This window comes from Zootoca vivipara, chromosome 1 (assembly GCF_965207765.1).
Source record: "Zootoca vivipara chromosome 1, rZooViv2.hap1.1, whole genome shotgun sequence".
In the NCBI taxonomy this organism is placed as follows: domain Eukaryota; kingdom Metazoa; phylum Chordata; class Lepidosauria; order Squamata; family Lacertidae; genus Zootoca; species Zootoca vivipara.
Window position 1 is genome coordinate 132,746,982 of NC_142582.1, and position 23,467 is coordinate 132,770,448.

Here is a 23,467-nt window from a genome sequence, read left to right on the forward strand (position 1 = left end):
TGTCGGTTGCCCACAACCCACTTCCATAAAGCAGCGTGCTCAACACACAAGCCTGGATGAGCGCCAAGTCCTCTGAGCTGCATGCAGAATGCAAGGAATATTTATACCTGGTTTGTCACACGTAGCACAAGGTCTAAGAGCATAAGAAGAACCTTCTGGCTGTTCTCACAGGGGCTGAACAGTTGCCTATGGGAACCAGGGGAGCAGGATCCAAGCACAAGAGCCCTTTCCCCTCCAGCAATTTCCAGCAACTGCCTCCTGGGGAGGCAGGGCATAGCCAGCTTGGCTAGTAGCCATCGGACGCCATCATTGCCTCCACCCCCCCTGACCATTTGGGTTGCCCTTCAAAATATAAAATGAAGCCATTAATACCGATTTGCAGCTTATTACTACACTGCTAACAGCAGCAAAACAGTGTCTTGCGGGAAAATGGGAAAATAAATATTCCCCCTTACCGTGTCTAATTGGTTAAGAAAAATTTGGCAAACTGCCTTAATGATAAAAAATTATGAGAGAAGCACAATCAAGAAAACAAATTAATGGAGAGGTAGGCCCTATTTTTACATTTCTGGAATTCCAATGTAAATGATGATTTTTTTTTTTCTTTCAATTTATTCACCATACTGTAGGGTGTTTGCTTGCTTGCTTGCTTGCTATGCTATCTCCCCTTCCCCCCCCTGCCCCGCATTTGTTTTTATTATTTTCTTTTCTATTTCATTTATATATAATGATCTTGGCCACAAATTAAAACAATACCAGTAATGGGGGAGTTCAAAGGAAACTTTCAGCACGTTCTGAAATTGCTGTCTCCCCTTTAAAGTCATCTTGCATAATAGCCCAATTATTCTCCTGTCCCAGGCAGTCTGCGGTTACATGTCGGGACACAACTTTGCTCTGTTGCAGCTAAGCAATATATGAATCATTAAATACCATGCCGCCTTTTGTTGCAGGTCGCTCTCCTTCCCATTTTAACTGGGGCTGAGTCTGGCATCTTTCATCCTTCACCCCGAGCCAAACTTATTGATTCCGCTGATACACTCAAATGAAATGGAAGCAACAAAGAGACTTGCGGGATCTTAAAAACTAACGTGCTCATTACCTTTCTTGGACTACAGTTTATAGTCTAAAAGGGTGCGTAAGATTCTTGGTTCCAACAAACTTGGAGGAGAGGGCTGTCAGTGGCTATAAGTCAGGATGGCTCGGCTCTGCCTCTGCATTGGGAAGCAGCCATGCTTCTGGATACCAGCGCCTGGAAACCGCAGGAAGGGAGAATTGCTGCTGTTCTCAAACCTACTTGCAAGTTTGCCTCAGGTATTTGGTTGGCCTCCATGAGAACAGGAGGCTGGACAAGATGGGCCACCGGTCTGATCCAGGAGGGCTCCTCTGACATTGTTGTCAAGCTCTACCTTTTTAATCGTGTTTTAATTTTCATGATTAAACTGATTAATTTAGGAATGTCCTTTTACATATTTGCCACAAGACTTTTTTTTAACAGACATATCATGAAGCAGCTAAAGTTGTTTTTAAAACAGTAGGGGGGAACCTAACCGAAAATCGGCTTTAAAACAACCCCAAATTTATTGATTTGAATTGTTTGTTCATTATTAAATTTGTATACCGCACTTCACCCAAATATCACAAGGCAATTCACAACAAATGAACTCCTGATGTGAAGACCTTCTCATCTAGCTGGGAAAGCTGGGGGGGGGCGGAATTGGCTTCAATCACTTCTGGAAAGCACAGAGAGTGGGCTTTTATGGCTTTTTTGATCCATTCTTCAGGGCTCTATTGCCGTTTTACATATTGGAAGCAGCTCTGTGAGAGAACAGCCTTGAAAATCGGCTGTAAGATCTCAAAACAAGCAAACAAATTTGCTCACTTACATCCTAATGAATAATGGAGAGTAGCCCATCAATTTCCCTCTTGGGTCAAATGGAAAGTCTCTCTGCAAGCAAACCGTCTCCCCATGCAATTTCCCAGAGAAGCAGCAATGTTTAAAGAGGCATCTCTGCACTGGCTTCTTTGCACTTTGAGTGGTTTGTTCCCATCAACAAGGCTAGCGTAGGATGTCAAATGAAATCAAGCCTACACACTGTGGTTGGGCAAAGGTTTGTTAAAAGACTCCATTTATGAAGACTCAAAAGACTCCGTTTATGAAGACAAGGCAATTGCATCCACCAGCCAGACTTTGTTCTGAACTGGTTGATAGGGTTTTCTCTCTACATATATAGAAATCGTAGAGCTGTAAGGGACCACAAAAGTAATCTACTCCAACCCTCTGCGATGCAAGAATCACAGCAAAAGAATCCCAGGCAGATGGCCATCCAGACTGTTTGAGGACTGGGACATTCGCAGGGAAACCAAAATGCTTGTTTACAAAGCTATTGTACTACCAACCTTACTATATGCTTGTGAAACATGGACCACTTATAAACGCCATCTCCGACTCCTCGAAAAATTCCACCAATTGTGTCTCTGAAAAAATATTACACATCACTTGGGAAGACAGGGGAACTAATACCAGTGTCCTGGAAGAAGCAAAGATCACCAGTGTTGAAGCAATGATTCTTCAACATCAACTTCGTTGGACTGGTCATGTTGTGTGGGTGCCTGATTATCGTTTTCCAAAGCAACTAGGCTATTCCAAACTCAAAAATGGAAAGCGTAATGCTGGTGGTCAACAAAAGAGGTTTAAAGACTGTCTCAAGGCAAATCTTTAAAAATGTAGTATAAACACCAACAATTGGGAAACACCTGCCTGCGAGCGCTCCAGTTGGAGAACAGCCTTTACCAAAGGTGTCATGGACTTTGAAGACACTCGAACTCAGGATGAACTCTGACTTTTGTCTTCGTGGTTTCTGGGGGTTTTCCTGTTGTTATTCTGTCTCTCACAGCTACAGTAAACCTACCATTAAAATTATGGACTGGTCATTTCTTCGTCAGAGGGCGAACGGGCAAATTTAGCAGGGGATCAAATACTTTCCCCCCTCACTGTATGTGTTGATTGGCTGTTTTTATTGGAAAATTAATAAAAATGATTTTAAAAAAACTTACAAAAAGTTACTTCAGTAGCACCTTAAAGACCAACTAAGTTTATATTTTGGTATGAGCTTTCGTGTGCATGCACACTTCCAAAATATAAACTTAGTTGGTCTTTAAGGTGCTACTGAAGGAATTTTTTTATTTTGCTTCGACTCAGACCAACACGGCTACCTACCTGTTACAAAAAGTTAAACAGCTTAGAATTAACACCAGTTTTCTAAGCATCTGTTTAGGGTTGTCTGAAGAATCATGTTTTTAGCAGGCGAGGAAAAAGAGCACCGTGAAGGAATCTGCTTGGTATCAATAGGCGGGGAGTTCCAATGATTGAGTTCTTACCAATGTGGAATGGCTATTACATGGCACCTGTAGCAGAGCCAATTTCGCTGATCAATACATACTTTGTGCACTTACAGGATCTGAAACTTTATCTGAACCTTTCTAGCAGTTTGGTGCTTGGCTCTGCCTTTTAAAATGAACTCAGTGATTTGGGATGTGAATTAGGAGATCAGAAAGAAGGGGATCTCTGCTTAAATCACGGATGAGCCCTTCCAAAGGACTCAGCACCACTGGAATCATTCCAGGCAGCCCTTTTATTCTCAATGCACTTTTTGTTCTTGCGGATCACGCTTGACAAATGGGGTGGATTGTTTTGCCCTGTCTGACTTATTCCTTGCGCAGATTAAAGATGTGGAATAAAAAGGTTGGTTGACTAGGTCTGTCTGTCTGTTTGTTTGTTTCCCAAGTTTGCCATAAGAAATTGCAGCCATCTTCTTGTCACACTAGACCTCTTGACAAGGAACATTTCCACAACCCCAAGATGTCACCTGACGGGTGCCCTTGGGAGGGGCAATAAATATTGACTGGTTTACCCCCTTCATGCCCTGAGGACAAGTATTACTTGCAGGAAGAACTGGCTGCTCAAAAGCAACCTTTTTTCGTTGTCAGTAAGGCTGGTAATTGGAAATATGTTTCAGGTTTGGGGGGGGGAATCACAAGGGGAATATGGAACAGAAGGAGAGCCTTCAACCCTTTTCCTTTCTGTCAGAAAAAAATGTCAGGAGCAAAAAATGGTGGACGAATGAGGGGAGCGGGCCCTGGTAATATATTTACATTTTAGGTTATAGTTTGATACGCTTTTCTGCATCTCCCATGCATAGAGTCATGGAGCTGTAGAATTGGAAGGGACCCTCAAGGGTCATCCAGTCGAACCCATTACAGCTGAAGAATCCCTGGCAGGAGGTAGCCACCCAACCTCTGTTTAAAAGCCTCCAACAAAGGAAAGTCTACCACCTTCCAAGGGAGTCTGTTCCACTGTTCAGCAGCTCTTACCGTCAGAAAAGTCCTTCCTGATGTTTAGTCGGAATCTCCTTTATTGTAACTTGAAGCCATGGATTCGAGTCCTAGCCTCCAGAGCAGGAGAAAACAAAGCTTGCTCAATTTTCCACGCGGCAGCCATTCAGATATTGGAAGATGGCTATCCTGTCATCTCTCATTCATTTCAGTAGAGGTTGGATAGAAGAATATCCTAGTGGACCGAAAGAGCTGTTCAACAGGGGAACGGTCTCCCTCAGGAGGCGGTGGACTTTCCTTCCTTGGAGGTTTCTAAGCAGAGGTTAGATGGCCATCTCTCATGGGTGCTTCAGCTGAGATTCCTGCACTGCAGGGGGTTGGACTGGATGACCCTTAAGGTCCCTTCCAACTCTACGATTCTATGATTCTATGACTGGGTCCATTTTGTATTTACGGTTGTACCTCAGTTCTCAAACGTAACGTGTTCCGGAAGTCTGTTCGACTTCCAAAAATGTTCGAAAACCAAGATGCGGCTTCCGATGGGCTGCAAGAGCTCCATGCCTTTCAATTATAACTATCTGTAGTCTTTTAGAGTGGGCGGGCTGTTTCAACATACAATATATATTTTTCCTGGTGTTATGTAGTTTTCTTCCCCAAGTTGTTCTGCACATCGTTTTGAGTTTCTGGGCCAAAAAATGTAGCAACTAATATATTTCATAAATAAACATCTTTCTGGTTTTCTCAAGTTTTGTCGGGTTTTGCGCTGCTCACTTGCGTGTTTTGAGCACCTGGAACTCAGCAGCCTCCTCGCCTCTTCCTTCTAGGCCGGACAGCAGCGCTGGTGGGAGCAGGAAATTGCCGTGAACCTGAAGATCCAGAAGGGGGAATTGATCACCTACAACCTGACTGAGCTGATCAAGCCTGAGGCTTACGAAGTCCGCCTGACCCCAGTCACCATCTTCGGAGATGGAGATTCAACGATACGCGTGATCAAATACAGCGGTAAGAAGATTTGCTTTATCGTATTAATTTCATAGAATCGTAGAATTGTAGATTGTAAGCCATCACCCCTCGAAACCTCAAAGCAGTTTTCGGGAAAGGCGAGACAATGAAGCCATTGGGGAAAGAAAATATTCCAGAGATAAAATCAGTGACAAACTAAAAAAAAAACCAGACAGCCCCGGAAGTACGCACTGCAAATTGCAGGGGGTTTCTTTGCAAGCACTGCATTGTAGGAAGGGAGAACTGCGTGATCCTATGGAGTCCCTAATTTGAGGAGCCTAGAAAATGTGGGGGCTCTTCAAAGCTTTAGACAATATCCCTCCCTCAGCAAATGGCTTTTTCTTTTTCTTTTGCAGCAATAGGACGGGAGGATGTCTCGCCTCGCAGTAATGGAACATTAGATTCCAGTAGCACTTTTAAAGCCAATTAATCATATTAATAGAGCATAAACCTTTTGTCGGCTGAAATGTCCCCCTCCAAATGCCAGGAATGAAACTGTTATCAGCCAGTAACCAAAGGCAGTTAATTGAATGTTTACAATCTCCCTCTACCTCGTTTTTTAAGGGGGAATTTTCCACATTGTAAGTACATCATCATAAAAAGGGCTGCTTTTTATAGCACGAGAGGAAGCCAAAACCCCTCACTTGGGCCTTGGCTCAGCCTGCCAAGCAGATCCATCACGCTTGCAGGTCTTGGGTGCCGGCAGGATCAGGTCCCAAGAGCAGGAGGTGGTGCAGGGAGCTGGCGGCAGAGGAAGCAAGATGCCGTGAAGCCTGCTACCTAGGCCCATAGCTACCTGCTCTCTTCTGCCTTTGTCAGACCAAGGGGAGTCTTTAGCGTATGGGCCACCAGGGTGCAAAGATCCACCCAGCACCCCCAAGTCTGACAAGCGCCGCCGCTGGCGTGGCACGTCTTTGGTAAATGAGTGCACAAAGTCAAAAGTCCTTTAGTGAAACAGTAGATATACATTTTGGTAACACCTGGGTATATATGTGTCTTGTTTTTCTAGCTTGATCAAAATTATTTATTATTTCATAACAGGTAGATAGTTAAGAGCTTAGGCAGCTACAGAGGTGGGCACCTGGCACCCCCCAGAATTTGGCGTCTGGGTGCCTTGCACCCCTTGCACCCCTGGGTAAAGACGGCCCTGGTCAGACCCCACCTGGAGTCCTGTGCCCAGTTCTGGGCATAGCTGCCAAGTCTCCCGTATTCCCCGGGAAACCCCGTTTTTCCAACTGTTCCCAGCCGTTTCCAACTGTTCCCGGTTTATTCTGGCGCGGCGGCCATTTTGGAACTGGGCGGAGCATGCTCAGAAGCGACTTTTGATGCTGCTTTGCCCAGTTCCAAAATGGCTGAAGCGCGACTTCTGGTGCGGCGCCCATTTTGGAACAGAGCAAAGCAGCATCAAAAGTAGCTTCCGAGCATGCTCCGCCCAGTTCCAAAATGGTGGCAGCGCTACTTCCGGTCTTCTACTTCCGGTCCAGTCCCTTATTTCTCAGGCCGGAACTTGGCAGCTATGGTTCTGGGAGCCACAATCTAAGAAGGATACTGGCAAGCTGATAAGATGCTATGCAATGTTGAATTTGCATGCATAGGAGGGCAGCCAAGATGATCCAGGGTCTGGAAACTAAGCCTTGCGGTGAAAAGTCCAACCCTGGATGCAGAGGCCAGCCATCAAATGTCTCCTCTCCTGTCCAATGTTCTTTTTAAACCATCTAGGTTTGGTGGCTATCACTGCCTCCTCTGGGAGCGAGTTCAATAATTTACCTATGCCCTGGGTGAAGAAGTCCTTTTATAAAAAAAAATATGTCCTGAGTATTATCTCTGTTGCAGGAACACACACATGTATGTATATACCTGCCTGGTGCTCCTGTGTGAAAAAAAGAAGGAGGGTCACATCTTGTCAGGGTTGTAGTGACTACTCTTGAGTAATGACCTTCCTTTACCGATTTCCTCGCGCGCTGCGTCTGCGTCTTTTTTCGCCTCCTGTAGTTCTCTCTTGGCCGAGTCCATTTGTTGCAGTTCCAATCTAGCTGCTGCCGCCTCTGCCTTGGCGGCCGGCACCTCTGCTGCACTCATGATGCCTTTTGCTCAAAAGTAGTCTCAAAGAGTGCAGGAATGCTGTCAGGGTTGTAGTGACTACTCTTGAGTAACGACCTTCAACATGCTTGTCTTTCAGACGTTTTTATTGGTGCACATTATTTACAGTGTAACGAACTGCTGATTCCATGTCTCCTCATTCCGAATCAGAATCCGGCACTGCCCCCCTCCACGTTCTGGACCAACATAAAAGCCTCGGAACTGAGAAGCGCCTCCCTTTCCTCCTCCTCCTCAATTCCGGCATTGGGGGGACAGGTCTTCTGTCTGACCGATTCCTGTCCTCTCTTTCCGCCTCCCTCTCTTCCTGCCTATGGAGCAGGGGCTCTTGGATGTAGCCAGAGCCCTGGCACTCCCTCTTCATTTCCTGACTCCCTCCATCAGACCCTTCGCTCTCATGACTGCTGGGAGACGGGCTGCTTCAGATGGGGGGGGGGTTCTCTATAAGCCCTCCCCCTTACACATCTTTTTCAAAGAATGAGTTGTTTTGGCTTGTGCAAAGTGCCACACATGCAATTAGATGTTTATTGAGAATATTAATAGTCTGATTCATGGCTCTTTGGCTGCAGGCTGGAAAGAGAGGAGTGGGTGGGAGAACAAAACAATAGTCATGCCACCACCCGGGTTGTAAATTCTTCCTTAACTCCTGCATTCGTCTTGTTTTACATTTGAAGTCCCGCACGGTAAATGTTTACGAGATCGCCTTCCTTCCCCTTGACTCACTGCTGCAAATGAGCCTGTTATCCAGGTATCGCTTGAGGCTATCTCTATGACAACGCCAAACACTCAACGTGGACACAATCAAAGCTGCTCCGGAAATATGCAGGAATAAGTGGATTACTTCATCCAGATTCTAATTATTATTTATCTGCTTGCATGCCACCCTTTTTATTCCAAAGCTGGTTTATGGTTTGGACAATGGTTTTCAGAGGAGACTGAGAGGAGATATGAGAGCCATCTTCAAATATCTCAAGGTCTGTCACATGGAAGATGGAAGCAAGTTTGTTGCCCCCTGCTCTGGAGGGCAGGACTCGAACCAATGACATCACGTTACAAGGAGATTCAGATGAAGTATCAGGAAGAGCTCTGCGACAGTGGAATGGTCTCCCTCAGGAGGTGGTGGACTCTCCTTCCTTGCAGGTTTTCAAGCAGTCATTTAGATGAGATGCCTGCATTGAGGAGGTTAGACTAGATGGCCCTCAGGTTTCCTTCCAACTGTACATTTCAATTATTCTATGATTTTATACTGAGAAATAAGGAATAGCGGGGAGAAGCATTCAGGTATTCACTGGAGGGATGTTCTAGGACAGGGGTCGGCGACGTGCGTCCCATGGGCCGGATGCAGCCCACGAAAACCATTTTACCAGCCCACGAGCCACCCGCAAACTGAGCCACCCACTTGGCTAGTCCCCCGTGTGCTGCGCTAAACCAACGTGGCACGGTGCGAGGACTCACCGAGTGGTGCTTGAAATGGTGTTTGCACACGGGAAGATACCAGAAATTGCATCTGCACATGTCCAGACACCCGAAATCGCTTCTGCGCAGGCACGATTTCCGGCGTCTGGGCATGCACAGACACGATTTCCAGCATCGCACTGCGCCAGTCTGGCCCATGGACGATCTCACTCATGGGAGTGATCCGGCCCATGGCCAGTAAACCTTGCCGACCCCTGTTCTAGGAGGAGGTAGTTGCTCCTGCTAATGTGTGGGAGGCAGCTCCACTACCTTAGGGATGGGAGAGATAATCAGTCAATTTCACATTGAAAGGCAAATCTACATAATTCGCACTTTCTGAGATAATGTGCCAGCTGAAACAGCTGAAGAAGTGTGCATGCACACGAAAGCTCATACCAATGACAAACTTAGTTGGTCTCTAAGGTGCTACTGGAAGGATTTTTTTATTTTTATTTTGTTTCGACTACAGCAGACCAACACAGCTACCTACCTGTAACTAGAACTATGGAAGGCACCACATTGAGCCGCATGAAATGGAAGTCCATCAGGTATCTGAAGAAGTGTGCATGCACACGAAAGCTTATAGCAACGGCAATCTTAGTTGGTCTCTAAGGAATCTTTTTTATTTTGTTTCGAGCTGAAACAGAGGCACCCTTTCCAAATTTTCTCTTCTCTGAATTTTGCACTGCAGTTCTCCAGCCCAGTAATGTGCACAGAAATGCATATATTTGCATAGTTAGGGGAAATTGCTTGGCATTTTCTCCTCTCGACAAACCTGTGAAGTTAGTTGGTCTCAGAGGTGGTAACTGGCTTAAAGTCCTGCGGTGAGCTGCATGGCCAAGGGGGGATTCGAACCCTGGTCTCTCTGGGGTCGTAGTAGCCCAGCGCTCTATCCACCACCCCGCACTGCTTCGCCACCCTCTCCCATCCATCCAGCGCTAGAAGTTTCAGAAGGGACAGCAGAAGAATCACTGTGAGCTGCAGCTCTCCCCCCTCCCCCCATATTTCCAGCTTCTCTTTTTGCTGCTGGTCCCTGACATTCAAATAACTAACCAGCATGTTGGGTTTGTTTCTGTGCTCCTGTCAATCACAGGGGGGGGGGTGAGCCTTGTTTGCCGACCCACCCATTCCGCCCTGGTCGCCGCACTGAGAACAATATGAATATTGCGCCATTCAAGGTCCGCCATTAATGATAGCTTCCCTAAAAGCCACAACGTTTGGCGACAAAGCGAGTGTCGCTCAGCACCTCCCCCCACAATTTGGGTTCATTTGGAGTCAAGAGAATGCCAAAAAATAAAATAAATGTGTTCCTCAGCAAATGAGAAGGAATTGTGTTAGCAAACACGGAGAGGGCGATCTTGAATAATTGACTACGTTTTTCCCGTGGAAAATTACACAGGAAGCAAATTGTTGGTTATTATTCTTAGAGAAAGGAATGGGGGGGGGGATTTTCAAATATAAAGGTAGTGCAGCTGAATCAAAGTATTCTTTCAAAAGGGTTTTTGCTGAGTCAAATTTCAGACCAGGGTAGCGCTTGAGTGATGCTTGCCTTAAATGGGCTCAGATCCGTAAATGTGGAAAGGACGGCACTGGAGGCGTTTTCATGGGCCTCCAATGAAGGGGAATGGGGGAAGATTCTGGACAAACCAAAGAAAGTCCTTCATGCGACCAACCTAGATGGCTTTAAAAGAGGATTGGACTGGTTCATGGAGGAGGAGAGGGCTGTCGATGGCTCCAACCAGGATGAAGTCCATGCTCTGCTTTCACAGCTGGAGGCAGCAAGGCTTCTAAATACCCGTTTCTGGAAACTACAGGAGGAGAGGTTGCTCCCGTGCTCGGATCCTTCTTGCAGATTTCCGCAGGCGTCTGGGTGGCCACCTTGAGAACAGGATGCTGTGGCATCTATGGCAGCATTTGAATGACCTCTGTGTAAAATAACAACAACAAGAAACAAGGAGAATAAATGCGAAAAGGTGAAAGAAATTATAAGATAACATAAAAAGAACAAAGTAATAATTATATTGCTTTATATACGAACATGAGTCTGACCAAACTGCGGGAGGCAGTGGAAGACAGGAGTGCCTGGCGTGCTCTGGTCCATGGGGTCACGAAGAGTCGGACACAACTAAATTTATTTATTTATTTATTATTACGGTCGAGGACCAGCTCTTAAAAGTAAAATAAAAATAAAATGGATCCCTTTGAAAGAACAGTTTCCGGGAGCGTAACGTATATAATACGCTTTGAACAACATTTAAAAGAAAATTGTTAATTATATAACTATGCTAAAAGTTTAACCCTTAAAATAGAAGCTGCAGAAAACTGAGCCTAGCTCACTCGGGGTACCATATTTTGGGAAAATTCAGGCGGACTCGGGAGAAAGTCTGTGTCTGCATATTTGGGCACAGAATCTGGCGACTGCCCTGGTTATCTTCAGGTCTTTGCCTAGCAAGAGCAGGTTGTATAATTGCTTTTCCAGGAGGCTTGCTAACTTCACCAGTATGGGATCCAGGATCTCCCTTCGAGCTTCTTCATAGAGGGGGCATCTGAAGAACAAGTGCTCTGGGCTTCCTATTTCCCCTAGTGGGCATACTCAGAGTCTTTGGGCGTATGGGGTTTTTTTGTAAAGCCCCTCCAGCACAGCCGTGGGCAATGTCGTGCTTCTGGCAAGTGAGAAGGCCCTTCTTGCGTTTTTTGACAGGAGAAAGGAGAGGTAGGGTGCCGGGGCGGCTATGTATCTCTCAATTTCTCCAGTTCTATATTCGGGGCATCTTGAGCAGTCCTGTTGTCTTTCGATATCAATGAGTCGTAGTCAGACACAACTAAACAACTAAACAACAACAATAATTATATGTACAACAGATAGTAGAAATGGTAAATACACTGGGTGTGTGTGACAAGAAGTCTTATGAACTTTAGTAAGAATGTATGGTCAAATGGACTAAATAAGATGGAACTGATTTTTATTTGTATACTTGGACACAAGAATGTTTTGTTATCAATTAATTTCAATAAAGCATGTGGAAGCTAAGAGAGAGAGAGAGAGAGAGAAAACAGGATGCTGGACTAGAAGGGCCACTGGCCAGATGTAGCAGGCTATTCTTCTGAAGAGTTGCCTGAGGGAAGACAGAGAACCCGAGTGAATGAGATGGGCTGGAGAAAGGAAGGCGAGGTCTTGCCTGCAAAGACCTCTTGGGCAAGCCACATATTTCTTTACACATTGCATAGTCAAACTATAGCACAGGGGTCCCCAGACTACGGCCCGGGGGCCGGATGCGGCCCAATTAGCCTGCCAATCCGGCCCGCGACGACCCCCGCCGCCCGCCGCCGCTGCCCGCTCTTACGGCGCGCAGCACGGCAGCGCTCTTCCGGGTTGGGAAAAAAGTGCCGAAAATCCTTTGTGCGCATGCGTATGGGCCTCTCTCGACCCGGGAGAAGTCATTTCTGGTGCACTTCCGGGTCGGGGGAGGCCCACGCGCATGCGCACAACGGATTTTCGGCGCTTTCCCACCCTGGAAGCGCGCCACCGCGCCAGTAAGCGCCCGTGCGCATGCACACGGGCACGCACTCCCCCGCCCGCCGGCCCGCACAGGCGCGCACTCCCCTGCCCTCCGGCCCGCCGCGCGATGGGAACCGGCCCAAACGCTGGTAAGTCTGGGGACCCCTGCTATAGCACATGCTTCCAGAGGAGGCTGGGGGAGGGGGGGTACCACCTTGGGTGGCCTTGAAATCAGGAACGTACAAATCTGTGGAGGGAAAGGCTAGAGTTTCTGGGAATCTGCAGGAGAGCAGGGGGCTGTTGCATTCATGATTGGATTTCAGGTTCTCCGCAGGCATCTGGGTGGCCTCCAAGAGAACAGGATACTGAACCAGGTGGGCCATTGGCCTGATCCAGCAGCTCTTCTCATCCTCTTATATACACAATGCTTTTCAAACCTCTTTCCATGAAACATGACAGGGATGGGGAACCTTTGGCCTTCCAGATGTTTTTTGGATTGCAGCCCCCCACCCCGATAAACCATTGGCTATGGTTCCTGGGCCTGATGTGAGTTGGCATTTAACAACATCGAGTGGGAGCGAAGGTTCCCCTATTCCTGAAATAATAGGATGCAGGGAAAAACAAATGGGTTCTGGATACTATTCAGATCCGAGAGCTTCCCCTCCCCTGTAGCCTTGAAGTCACATGACACCATTTATCTTTTGATTTATTTACTATATTTTATTTATAAAATTTATACAGCTTTTCGGGGATTTATTTATTTATTAAATCTCCTCCGATGTATCAGCAAGAGTCGGGCAGAGTGCCAGGATTTCCTTCCCCGTTCCCTCCATCTCAGAAGTCGTTTTACTGAAACATGAACATGCACTTATAAAACAAACCCATTTGAACCGGAGGCGAAATGTTCATTTTAATGCATTTATGTCAGACAAGTATTTATGTAATGCCTTTCACTTTAAAGAAATAAGGCCAGTTCAAAGTTAATATAAAAAACTGGACAAAATTAAATTGACCAAAAAAAAAAAATGCAACATCAGAAATCCCATTTTCTGTGTGTGGTTTTGTATGCACACCATTTATTGGTATGAAAAATTGAGGTCTTAAATAAATAAATGTAAATGCCTTAAATAAAACAAACTGAGAATGGAATTTAAGTGGATTTGGAAAGATAATTAGAGGGGGCAGAGAATCAGCCGCAAAATTCTCATCAGCATGTGCAGAAATGAATTAATTTTAGGATCTTCTCTCTCCTTCCCTTCTAGCCCCGATGAATCCTCACCTACGTAAGTATTTGTAATACCTGGTTTCTGCATTAATTAGAATGAAATGTCAATAAAAGTAATCTATGCTTAGGGAAGTTTCTTGCCTCTGTTTGCTAAGCACTTGGACACCTCTTTAGATGCCACGACCCAGTTTTGCATGATGCTTCCTTAGATCAAGGGAGCAGCTTTTTGCCTATGTTGGGATATGCTTGGGTGCCATTTTGAATCAAGATGGCAGACCGAACTTTTCAAAGCAGCACTGATTTTAACCAAATTTTGCATGATGGTTCCTGAGTTCATGGGAACAGGTTTTCGTCAATGCTGGCCATAGCTGCCAAGTACCCCGTTTTCCCCGGGAAACCTCCGTTTTTACTTACCTTTTCCCGGTGGTCCCCCGTATCACTTCATCTCCCGTTTTTCTCCGTTATTTTCTCCTGCCGGTGGCCATTTTTTTTCTTTCTGATTTGCCCTTCTATGGGCACCAAAAATGGCCGCCGCCGGCTTCAAAAGTCGCATCTACGCATGTCCGGAAGTGCATAGACGTGACTTCCGGTGTCGGCGGCAGCCATTTTTGGTGCCCATAGATGAGTGGAGCGACACCGGAAGTTGCGTCGATGCACTTCCTGACATGCGTAGAAGCGACTTTCGAAGCCGGCGGCAGCCATTTTTGGTGCCCATAGAAGGGCAAAACGACACCGGAAGATACGTCGACGCAACTTCCGGTGTCACACGGCTGCAATCCCAGATTCTGCAGTTCGGGACTTGGAAGGTAAGATGCTGGCTATGAGCCTGCTATTTATTGATCCAAGAAGGAATGTGACATAGCACTAAGGAGATCGCTCCATAAATACAAACATTTCTGCTTGCCTTGTGGAACAATCTTGCTCCCTTCCTTCTGCCCTGGGGGTATTTTGATGGCAAGGGAAGAGAAGCAGAGCCAGCCCACTCCCTAGGATCCTCGGTGCAGTCTCTGAATTTTTTGCTCCCAGCTTTTAAAAGCACTACTATAGAATTCTGTGCAACCTACAGCCTAATCCCATGCATGTTTTCCTGGCTGCAAGTCCTCCTGAATTCAATGGGTTTTGCAGCCCGATCCCAGGCAGGGTTTCTCAGAAGTCCCATTGAATTCAGATGATTTTTCAGCTATACCTACCTAGGGATGTTCTGCTCTGCTTTACACCTGACACCCCACCCCACACTTCCTTCCACCACTGCTCCTTCCTGCCCCCACCAAGAAATCTTCTACATCAGGCATGTCCAACCGGTCGATCGTGATCTACCGGTCAATCGCTGGGCATCCCTGGTCGATCCTGGTCAATCGTGTGATCCAGATTGATTGCCCAACAGCAATCAAGTGTTGAAAAGCTCAACAACTTTGGAGAAGGCTCCCCCCCAAAAAGCTCAACAACTTTGGTCAATCTAATGGGTAGATCGCTGTCATTTTATATATATATAGTGAGAGTAGATTGCAGTCTCTTAGTTGGACATGCCTGTTTTATGTGTGCCTGCATGCAGGCAAAGCTTTGCTTGACCTCCCAGGCTGTCTACGCCTAGAGGTTGCCAGGGCTAAGGTCCAAAGTGGAGCCTTGTCTCGGGGTTGTCTGCATTCAGCCTGCTTGAGAAGATGAGCCCCAAATGCTTCCCGGTTGTTGAAATCCTCTTTTTTTCATGCGAATCTGGTGTCCGTCTGTTGGCAGGAGAATTCCACTGTGGGTTTGAAGACGGCAACATTTGTTTGTTCACCCAAGACGAGAAGGACAACTTTGACTGGACGAGGCAAAATATTATCCTCCGGGACACCAAGTACACCCCAAACACAGGGCCCAGCGCTGACCGGTCAGGATCCAAGGAAGGTAAAGTTCATATCTCGGCCTAAAGCTCAGATTGGCTTTTGACCACGCACAAGAGCTCCTTCACTCTTCCATTTGTAATGTCTTGGGTACCCTGGGTGATGAACTCTGTTGGGAGAGACACTAGGGGAATGTGTCCCTTGGCCATCTTTATTTATTTTACTTCTATGCCACCCTATACATGAAGGTCTCAGAGCGGTTCACATAAAGGATCACATAATAATAAATAAATAAATAAATAAATAAATAAATAAATAAATAAATAATTTATACCCCGCCCATCTGGCTGGGTTTCCCCAGCCACTCTGGGCGGCTTACAACAGAAAAATGAAATAAAACAATTAAACATTAAAAGCCTCCCTAAACAGGGCTGCCTTCAGATGTCTTCTAAAAATCTGGTAGCTTTTCTCTTTGACATCTAATGGGAGGGCGTTCCACAGGACAGGCGCCACCACCGAGAAGGCTCTCTGCCTGGTTCCCTGCAACTTGGCTTCTTGCAACGAGGGAACCACCAGAAGGCCCTCGGTACCGGACCTCAGTGTCCGGGCAGAATGATGGGGGTGGAGACGCTCCTACATACATAAAATCAAAATACAAATGACAACCCAATAGGACCCCCCCCCTAAAAAAAAAGCCAGCATTTTAAAAAGGGCATAGGATGTAGATCAGTTCCGGCAAAGGCCTAGTTAAAAAGGAACGTTTTTGCCTGGCGCCTAAAGGTGTATAATGTAGGCGCCAGGCAAACTCCCCTGGGGAGAGCATTGCACAGACGGGGAGCCACTGGAAGTGGCAATTTAAAACTCCTGCTAAGTGACTCTAAACTAGACATTGGGAATCTGGCGTCTTTTCATCATGTTCACCCATCGCATTAAGAATTTACAGGAATGTGACATAGTTGCTAAATGTGGCCTCTAAGACTCTTGCTAAATGGCTGTTGGAGCTTGGAAAGCTGGTATCATTGGATCAACTTCATCAGTTTTGTTGAATCAATTCAACCAGAGTTTCCCAAACTTGGGTCTCCACAACTCCCATCATTCCTAGCTAACAGGACCAGTGGTCAGGGATGATGGGAATTGTAGTCCAAAAGCAGCTGGAGACCCAAGTTTGGGAAAGCCTGAATTAAACTGAATAGTTCAACTGCATTTTGTGTGTATGCACAATTAATTGCTACCGTTTTGAATTGCATTGCATTGCCAGCTTCCTTAGTGGGTCATGCAAACAGCTATTCTGAATACAGTGGTATCTCGGTTTATGAACACAATTGGTTCCGGAAGTCTGTTCATAAACTGAAGCGTTCATAAACTGAAGCGAACTTTCCCATTGAAAGTAATGGAAAGTGAATTAATCCATTCCAGACAGTCCGCGGAGTAAGCGTTCATAAACTGAAGCAAACTTTCCCATTGAAAGTAATGGAAAGTGGATTAATCCGTTCCAGATGGGTCCGCGGCGTTCATAAACCGAAAATTCATAAACCGAAGTGTTCATAAACCGAGGTTCCACTGTAATGCTATTTATACGCCCTGGGGGTGACTTTATGGAACCAAGGGGGAAGTGCCCCCCAAAAAAGTTTGGGAACCACTGATTTACCTGCTGATGGTCTACAGCCTGGGCAGAAGGAGAAGCTCTTTCCTGGGTTCGGTTGCCATTCGCCATTTGACCGTGCTGTTTCCTCTTTGCAGGGTTCTTCATGTACATTGAAGCCTCCAGTCCCAGGAAGGAAGGAGACCGGGCCAGGCTGACCAGCCCTCTTTTCAGCATCCCCCCCAAAAATCCCTACGGAGCCACCAACACGGCATACTGCTTCAGCTTCTATTATAACATGTACGGACAACACATAGGTGAGCTGATTCTGCCACGCGTGTTAATTTCACTGCTGCCACGAGATTGTGTTGTCGTTTAGTCGTGTCCGACTCTTCGTGACCCCATGGACCAGAGCCTGCCAGGCACTCCTGTCTTGCACTGCCTCCCACAGTTTGGTCAGACTCAAGTTCGTAGCTTCGAGAACACTGTCCAACCATCTCGTCCTCTGTCGTCCCCTTCTCCTAGTGCCCTCAATCTTTTCCAACATCAGGGTCTTTTCCAGGGAGTCTTCTCTTCTCATGAGGTGGCCAAAGTATTGGAGCCTCAGCTTCACGATCTGTCCTTCCAGGGAGCACTCATTCTGATTTCCTTAAGAATGGATAGGTTTGATCTTCTTGCAGTCCATGGGACTCTCAAGAGTCTCCTCCAGCACCATAATTCAAAAGCATCAATTCTTTGGCCATCAGAATTCTTGATGGTCCAGCTCTCACTTCCATACATCACTACTGGGGAAAACCATAGCTTTAACTATACGGACCTTTGTCAGCAAGGTGATGTCTCTGCTTTTTAAGATGCTGTCTAGGTTTGTAATTACTTTTCTCCCAAGAAGCAGGCGTCTTTTAGTTTCGTGACTGCTGTCACCATCTGCAGTGATCATGGAACCCAAGAAAGTAAAATCTCTCACTGCCTCCATTTCTTCCCCTTCTATTTGCCAGGAGGTGATGGGACCAGTGGCCACGATCTTGGTTTTTTTGATGTTGAGCTTCAGACCATATTTTGCGCTCTCCTCTTTCACCCTCATTAAGAGGTTCTTTAATTCCTCCTCACTTTCTGACATCAAAGTTGTATCATCTGCATATCTGAGGTTGTTGATATTTCTTCCGGCAATCTTAATTCCAGTCCAGCATTTCGCATGATGAATTCTGCATATAAGTTAAATGTACGGAAAACACATAGGTGAGCTGATTCCGCAGCTCGTGTTAATTTCACTGCTGTCACAAGATATGTTTGCCCAGATCTTCTGAGTGAGGTTGAATGTTCTCTGGGCAGTAAAGTTGCCTCTCCTCCTCGTCTCCTCTTCTCCCCTACCTTTGCCCTTTATTCTGTCCTTCATCTCCAGCGCTTGGTCTTTGGGGAAGAACTGAGACTGCTTAGCAAACATTGCTGCTGGCCTTGCCCTTTTCAGCATCTCTTGCTTGACGTCCAGAGAGAATTCAGATGTGGAGAAGTTGGTGGAAGAGAGCTCTGGCTTAGCTAAATGCCCCAGGGAGGTCTGTTGTCTCTCACCGTGGCCAGCCTTTATTCTTAATGGGCTTTTTCAAACTGATGAGAAGCTTGAATGTCCAGAAGCACTCCATTACATCTCAGCAGTTAGAATCATAGAATCACTGAAGCGTAGAGTTGAAAGGGACCTCGAAGGTCCGCTAGTCCAACCCCCTGCAATGCAGGAATCTCAGCTAAAGCATCCCTGACAAATGGCCAACCAAGCGCTGCTTAAAAACCTCCAGGGAAGGAGAGTTGGTAACTAGGAAGAATTCATCTCAGTTCACCTGGAGCCAGAAAGTGGAGCTTTCAAAGACTATAGCCTGTTGGGCATACCTCCTTTGGGGAATAAACTGGCAAACCCACTATTTATTTTTTTATAGATGCTTTCTCATACTATGTCAGCCTGGTCCCTAGCTGAAAGGTGCCCCTGCTATCTGAGACCCTCCTCCCCCCTTAAAAAGAGATGTCGACGTTCTGCATGCCAAGCAGCTGTTCTGCCCCTGAGTTACAGCCAGTTATTTATTTATTTGTGGTTATTATTAATTGGACTTATTAGCCACTTTGGTTTATTATTATTATTATTATAATTTCCTATGACTCAGAAAACAATACAATGCAAAAATAAAAACTCACTCCACGTTTTGCGCTTCAGTTCTGGTACCTGAAGAATCTCTACACAGCCTAAATAATGACCGCAAAATGTTGTCCAAATATGGCATTGGTTTTGCAAAGAGGCGTGATAATTTATTTTATGTTATTTCATTTATATTTTTAAAAAATTATGTACTGCTGTATGATTAAATATATGTGTATATCAAAGTTGTTTACGACAAAAGTACAATAAAAACCATATAGAGTTCAAATCTGACATCAATCAACTACTGAGTGAAGGTTGTATTCATAACTACCTGGCAAAATAGCAAGGTTTTCAACAGGCATTTAAAAGCTGGCACAGAAGGCACTTGCTGAATCTCTAGTGGCAGGGAGTTCCACAGGACTGGACTAGTTTCACCAACTCAGGAAATGACCAACACCACTCCTGCAGATGATATCAGAGATCGAGTTGGGATCGAAGGGTTCATGCAATCCTTGAGAGACTCCGGACATAAATTGTTCAGGGCTTTGGGAATTAATCCAAGGACTTCAAACCCAGCTCCGTAATGGATGTGCAGCTAGTGCAGCTGTTTTAACCACGGTGTGCTGTGTTTATCAGCAACCCAACAACATTCTGCACCAGCTGGAGCCTCCAAACCAGCCTCTGGCCCTGCTGGGCACAAGTAGCAGGTGGCCCTCAGAAGGTCACCCAGATAAGAATATGGCCCTCGGGCCTGAAAAGGACTCCCTGTGCCTCTTTCTGGGACACAAAGCCACAGGTCTGGCTGTGGATTCCTTCCTCCAGTGGCCACATCGCAAGGCTTTGTCGACCGACTGCATCCATCTTTCATCCCTGCCTGTGATTATTCCGGCCAGAATCCGTGCCAAGGGATTTTGGAGACTGTTAAATTAGGGTAATGGAGCTGGAAGAGGGCAGGGAGCTTCCTGAGCTGAATTGACATCTGCTGTAGAAAAGGTTCCCCCCTGAGTCTGGGGGGAAGGGCTGAGGGCCTGAGCATCTTGAGCGCCATTTGTCCAAACACCCCAGCGTCTTAAAACCTTCTTAAGCTCTTTGCGGAGATCAAACGAGGCTGGCTGGCAACATCCATATGCATGAAAACGCTGCTCCTTCTTAGAAGCGGGAATGAAAGGACTCACAGGGCAGACACGCGTTGGGGGGATAAGCTCCTTTCAAACTTCTCTGGGGTTACTCTTCCGCAAAGTCACCAAGTCAGTTGGAATGAGCTTCTGAGGCATTCGCCAAGTGCCCTCGGAGGTTTGAGGTCTGAAGATTTGAGGGCATAGGGCAGGTGCTACTTTGGGCTCTGCAAGGAGACATTCGCTGGCAAAATAAAAATAATATATCATTATAATATAAATCTGTTCATATTTAATACTCACGTACACATAAATATATATTTCAGTTTCTAATCTCACCATCTCCCTAAAGTTCAGGGTGCATAAATATGCATTTTAATAACAGTAATTTGTTTAGTCATTTAGTCGTGTCCGACTCCTCGTGACCCCATGGACCAGAGCACGCCAGACACTCCTGTCTTGCACTGCCTCCCGCCGTTAGTTTGGTCAAACCCATGTTCGTAGCTTCGAGAACACTGTCCAACCATCTCATCCTCTGCCGTCCCCTTCTCCTAGTGCCCTCCATCTTTCCCAACATCAGGGTCTTTTCAAGGGAGTCTTCTCTTCTCATGAGGTGGCCAAAGTATTGGAGCCTCAGCTTCAGAATCTGTCCTTCCAGTGAGCACCCAGGGCTGATTTCCTTCAGAATGGATAGGTTTGATCTTCTTGCAGTCCATGGGACTCTCAAGAGTCTCCTCCAGCACCATAATTCAAAAGCATCAATTCTTCAGCGATCAGCCTTCTTCATGGTACAGCTCTCACTTCCATATACCACTACTGGGAAAACCATAGCTTGAACTATACAGACCTTTGTTGGCAAAGTGATGTCTTTTTAAGATGCTGTCTAGGTTTGTCATTGCTTTTCTCCCAAGAAGCAGGCGTCTTTTAATTTCGTGACTGCTGTCACCATCTGCAGTGATCATGGAACCCAAGAAAGTAAAATCTCTCACTGCCTCCATTTCTTCCCCTTCGATTTGCCAGGAGGTGATGGGACCAGGTGATTTCCTTCAGGCTGGATAGGTTTGATCTTCTTGCAGTCCATGGGACTCTCAAGAGTCTCCTCCAGCACCATAATTCAAAAGCATAATACTACTGCTAATAATAACAACAACAACTGCTACTACCTCCATTAAACTAACACGGTGAAAATACTCCATTAAAATATAAAATGTGATGAGCAGAATAATAATACAGTCGTACCTTGGTTTTCGAACAGCTTAGTTCTCGAACGTTTTGGCTCCCGAATGCTGCAAACCCAGAAGTGACTGTTCCGGTTTGCAAACTATTTTTTGGAAGCCAAACTTCCGACGGGGCTTCTACGCGCTTTGGTTTTTGTTCGTTTTGAAAGCCGAACGGACTTCCGGAACAGATTCCATTTGACTTCCAAGGTACGACTGTCATAGTGCCCCGACCACTCTGCACGGCTTCCAACACGTATAAAAACATAATAAAAGACCCAACATTAAGATCTGCAATAAATAAAATAAATGATCCTGTCACTGGGCCAAAATTTCAGCCTTAAAAGCCAGCAGGAAAAGGGAGGGTATCTAAAACAGTGCAAGGGGGTGTGGGCCAGGGGTGGCCACAAACTTTCTTTGCTTTAAAAGAGGATTAGGCAAATTTGTGAAGGAGGAAAGGGATATGGATGGCTCCTGGCCCTGCTCCACAGTCAGAGGCAGGGATGTTTCTGAATCCCAGTTGCTGGAAACCGCAGGAGAGGAGAGTTGCTCTTGTGCTCGGATCCTGTTTTCAGGTTTTTAGCTGGCATCTGGTTGGCCACTGTGAAAACAAGATTCTGGACTAGATGGGCCCCCTTTGGTCTGATCCAGCAGACTCTTCTTATCATAGCTGCCAAGTCTCCCGTATTCCCCGGGAAACCCCCGTTTTTCCAGCTGTTCCCAGCTGAAAAAAAATGATTTTTTGGGGGGGGGGTTCCCCGGTTTATTCTGGTGCGGTGGCCATTTTGGAACTGGGCAGAGCATGCTCAGAAGCTACTTTTGATGCTGCTTTGCCCAGTTCCAAAATGGCTGCAGCTCAACTTCTGGTGTGGCGGCCATTTTGGAACAGGGCAGAGCAGCATCAAAAGTAGCTTCTGAGCATGCTCCGCCCAGTTCCAAAATGGCGGCAGTGCTACTTCCGGTCTGCTACTTCTGGTCCAGTCCCTTATTTCTCAGGCTAGAACTTGGCAGCTATGCTTCTTATGTATCTTCAAATCACTGCTAACACATTTGCAAAGAATGGTGTGGTTTCAGATTGGATGAGGAGAACTGTGTTTTGAGATTCCTGCATTGCACAGGGCTTGACTAGATGCCCCTGGGGGTCCCTTCCAACTCTACAGTTCTGTGAGTCTGTGATTCAAGAGCTCTGGGTCTGTGGCCCATTCCAGGTTTCTCTCGCGGCATCCCATCATCCAACATCTCGCAACCTCCTAACATTTGCCTTCTGCTGTTGTGTGTTTGTTTCTCCCCCAAAGGAACCTTGAATGTCTACCTGCGGTTAAAGAACCAGGCTTCCATAGAAAACCCCTTCTGGTCTTCGAGCGGAAACAAAGGGCAGCATTGGTCTCAGGCCCGAGTGAATATACATCCAAACACTTCGTTTCAGGTAAGGAATGGATGGTTGCCTTGGAGGAGGAGGAGGAGGAGGAGGAGGAGGAGGAGGAGGAGGAGGAGGAGGAGGAGGAGGAAAGGAGGGTCAATGGGCCATCGTCTCACATTCAACCCATGTTTTCTTGGTTTCCTCCTTTATAAAAACCGACCTGTCATGCACAAAGCACAATCGACGTGCCTAAGGTTTGCACAATTCCACTCAATCCCAACAAAAATTATATGAAACACAATAAAAAACCATCACAATTATACTGCAAAGGAAAACATAGTGGCGGTTCATAGTAGCAATGAGGTTCCTCTAATTTAAAAAAAATCTATTATGCTCATGGGAGCAAGCACACTGCCAGCAAAAAGCTTATGAATTGCTTTCAGTGTTTTGAAGTTTTTGGGGGGTTTGGGGGCAGGATCCCAACCAGGCTGGAACAAAAGAGAAAAATCTCCAGGCAGGAATCGTCACCCATAACTTCACTGAGCTTTGGATGTCTCATATTGCAAGTGCTAGAGACACGGGGATCCCACTGAGATTCTGCAAGTGTTCAGTTCTTTCCTCCAACTTAACAAACG

The 23,467-nt window shown here is 46.2% G+C and overlaps 1 protein-coding gene across 1 annotated transcript in view; it reads left to right on the top strand.

Annotated features, from left to right (window-relative positions):
- Positions 1–23,467, top strand: part of MDGA2 (MAM domain containing glycosylphosphatidylinositol anchor 2) — a 353,191-nt gene that overhangs the window by 319,614 nt on the left and 10,110 nt on the right. The window contains exons 11-15 of the mRNA XM_060269123.2: positions 5,157–5,334; positions 13,648–13,668; positions 15,345–15,500; positions 17,177–17,335; positions 22,768–22,898. Coding sequence (XP_060125106.1) covers positions 5,157–5,334; positions 13,648–13,668; positions 15,345–15,500; positions 17,177–17,335; positions 22,768–22,898 — 645 coding nt within the window. The remainder of the gene's footprint in view (positions 1–5,156; positions 5,335–13,647; positions 13,669–15,344; positions 15,501–17,176; positions 17,336–22,767; positions 22,899–23,467) is intronic.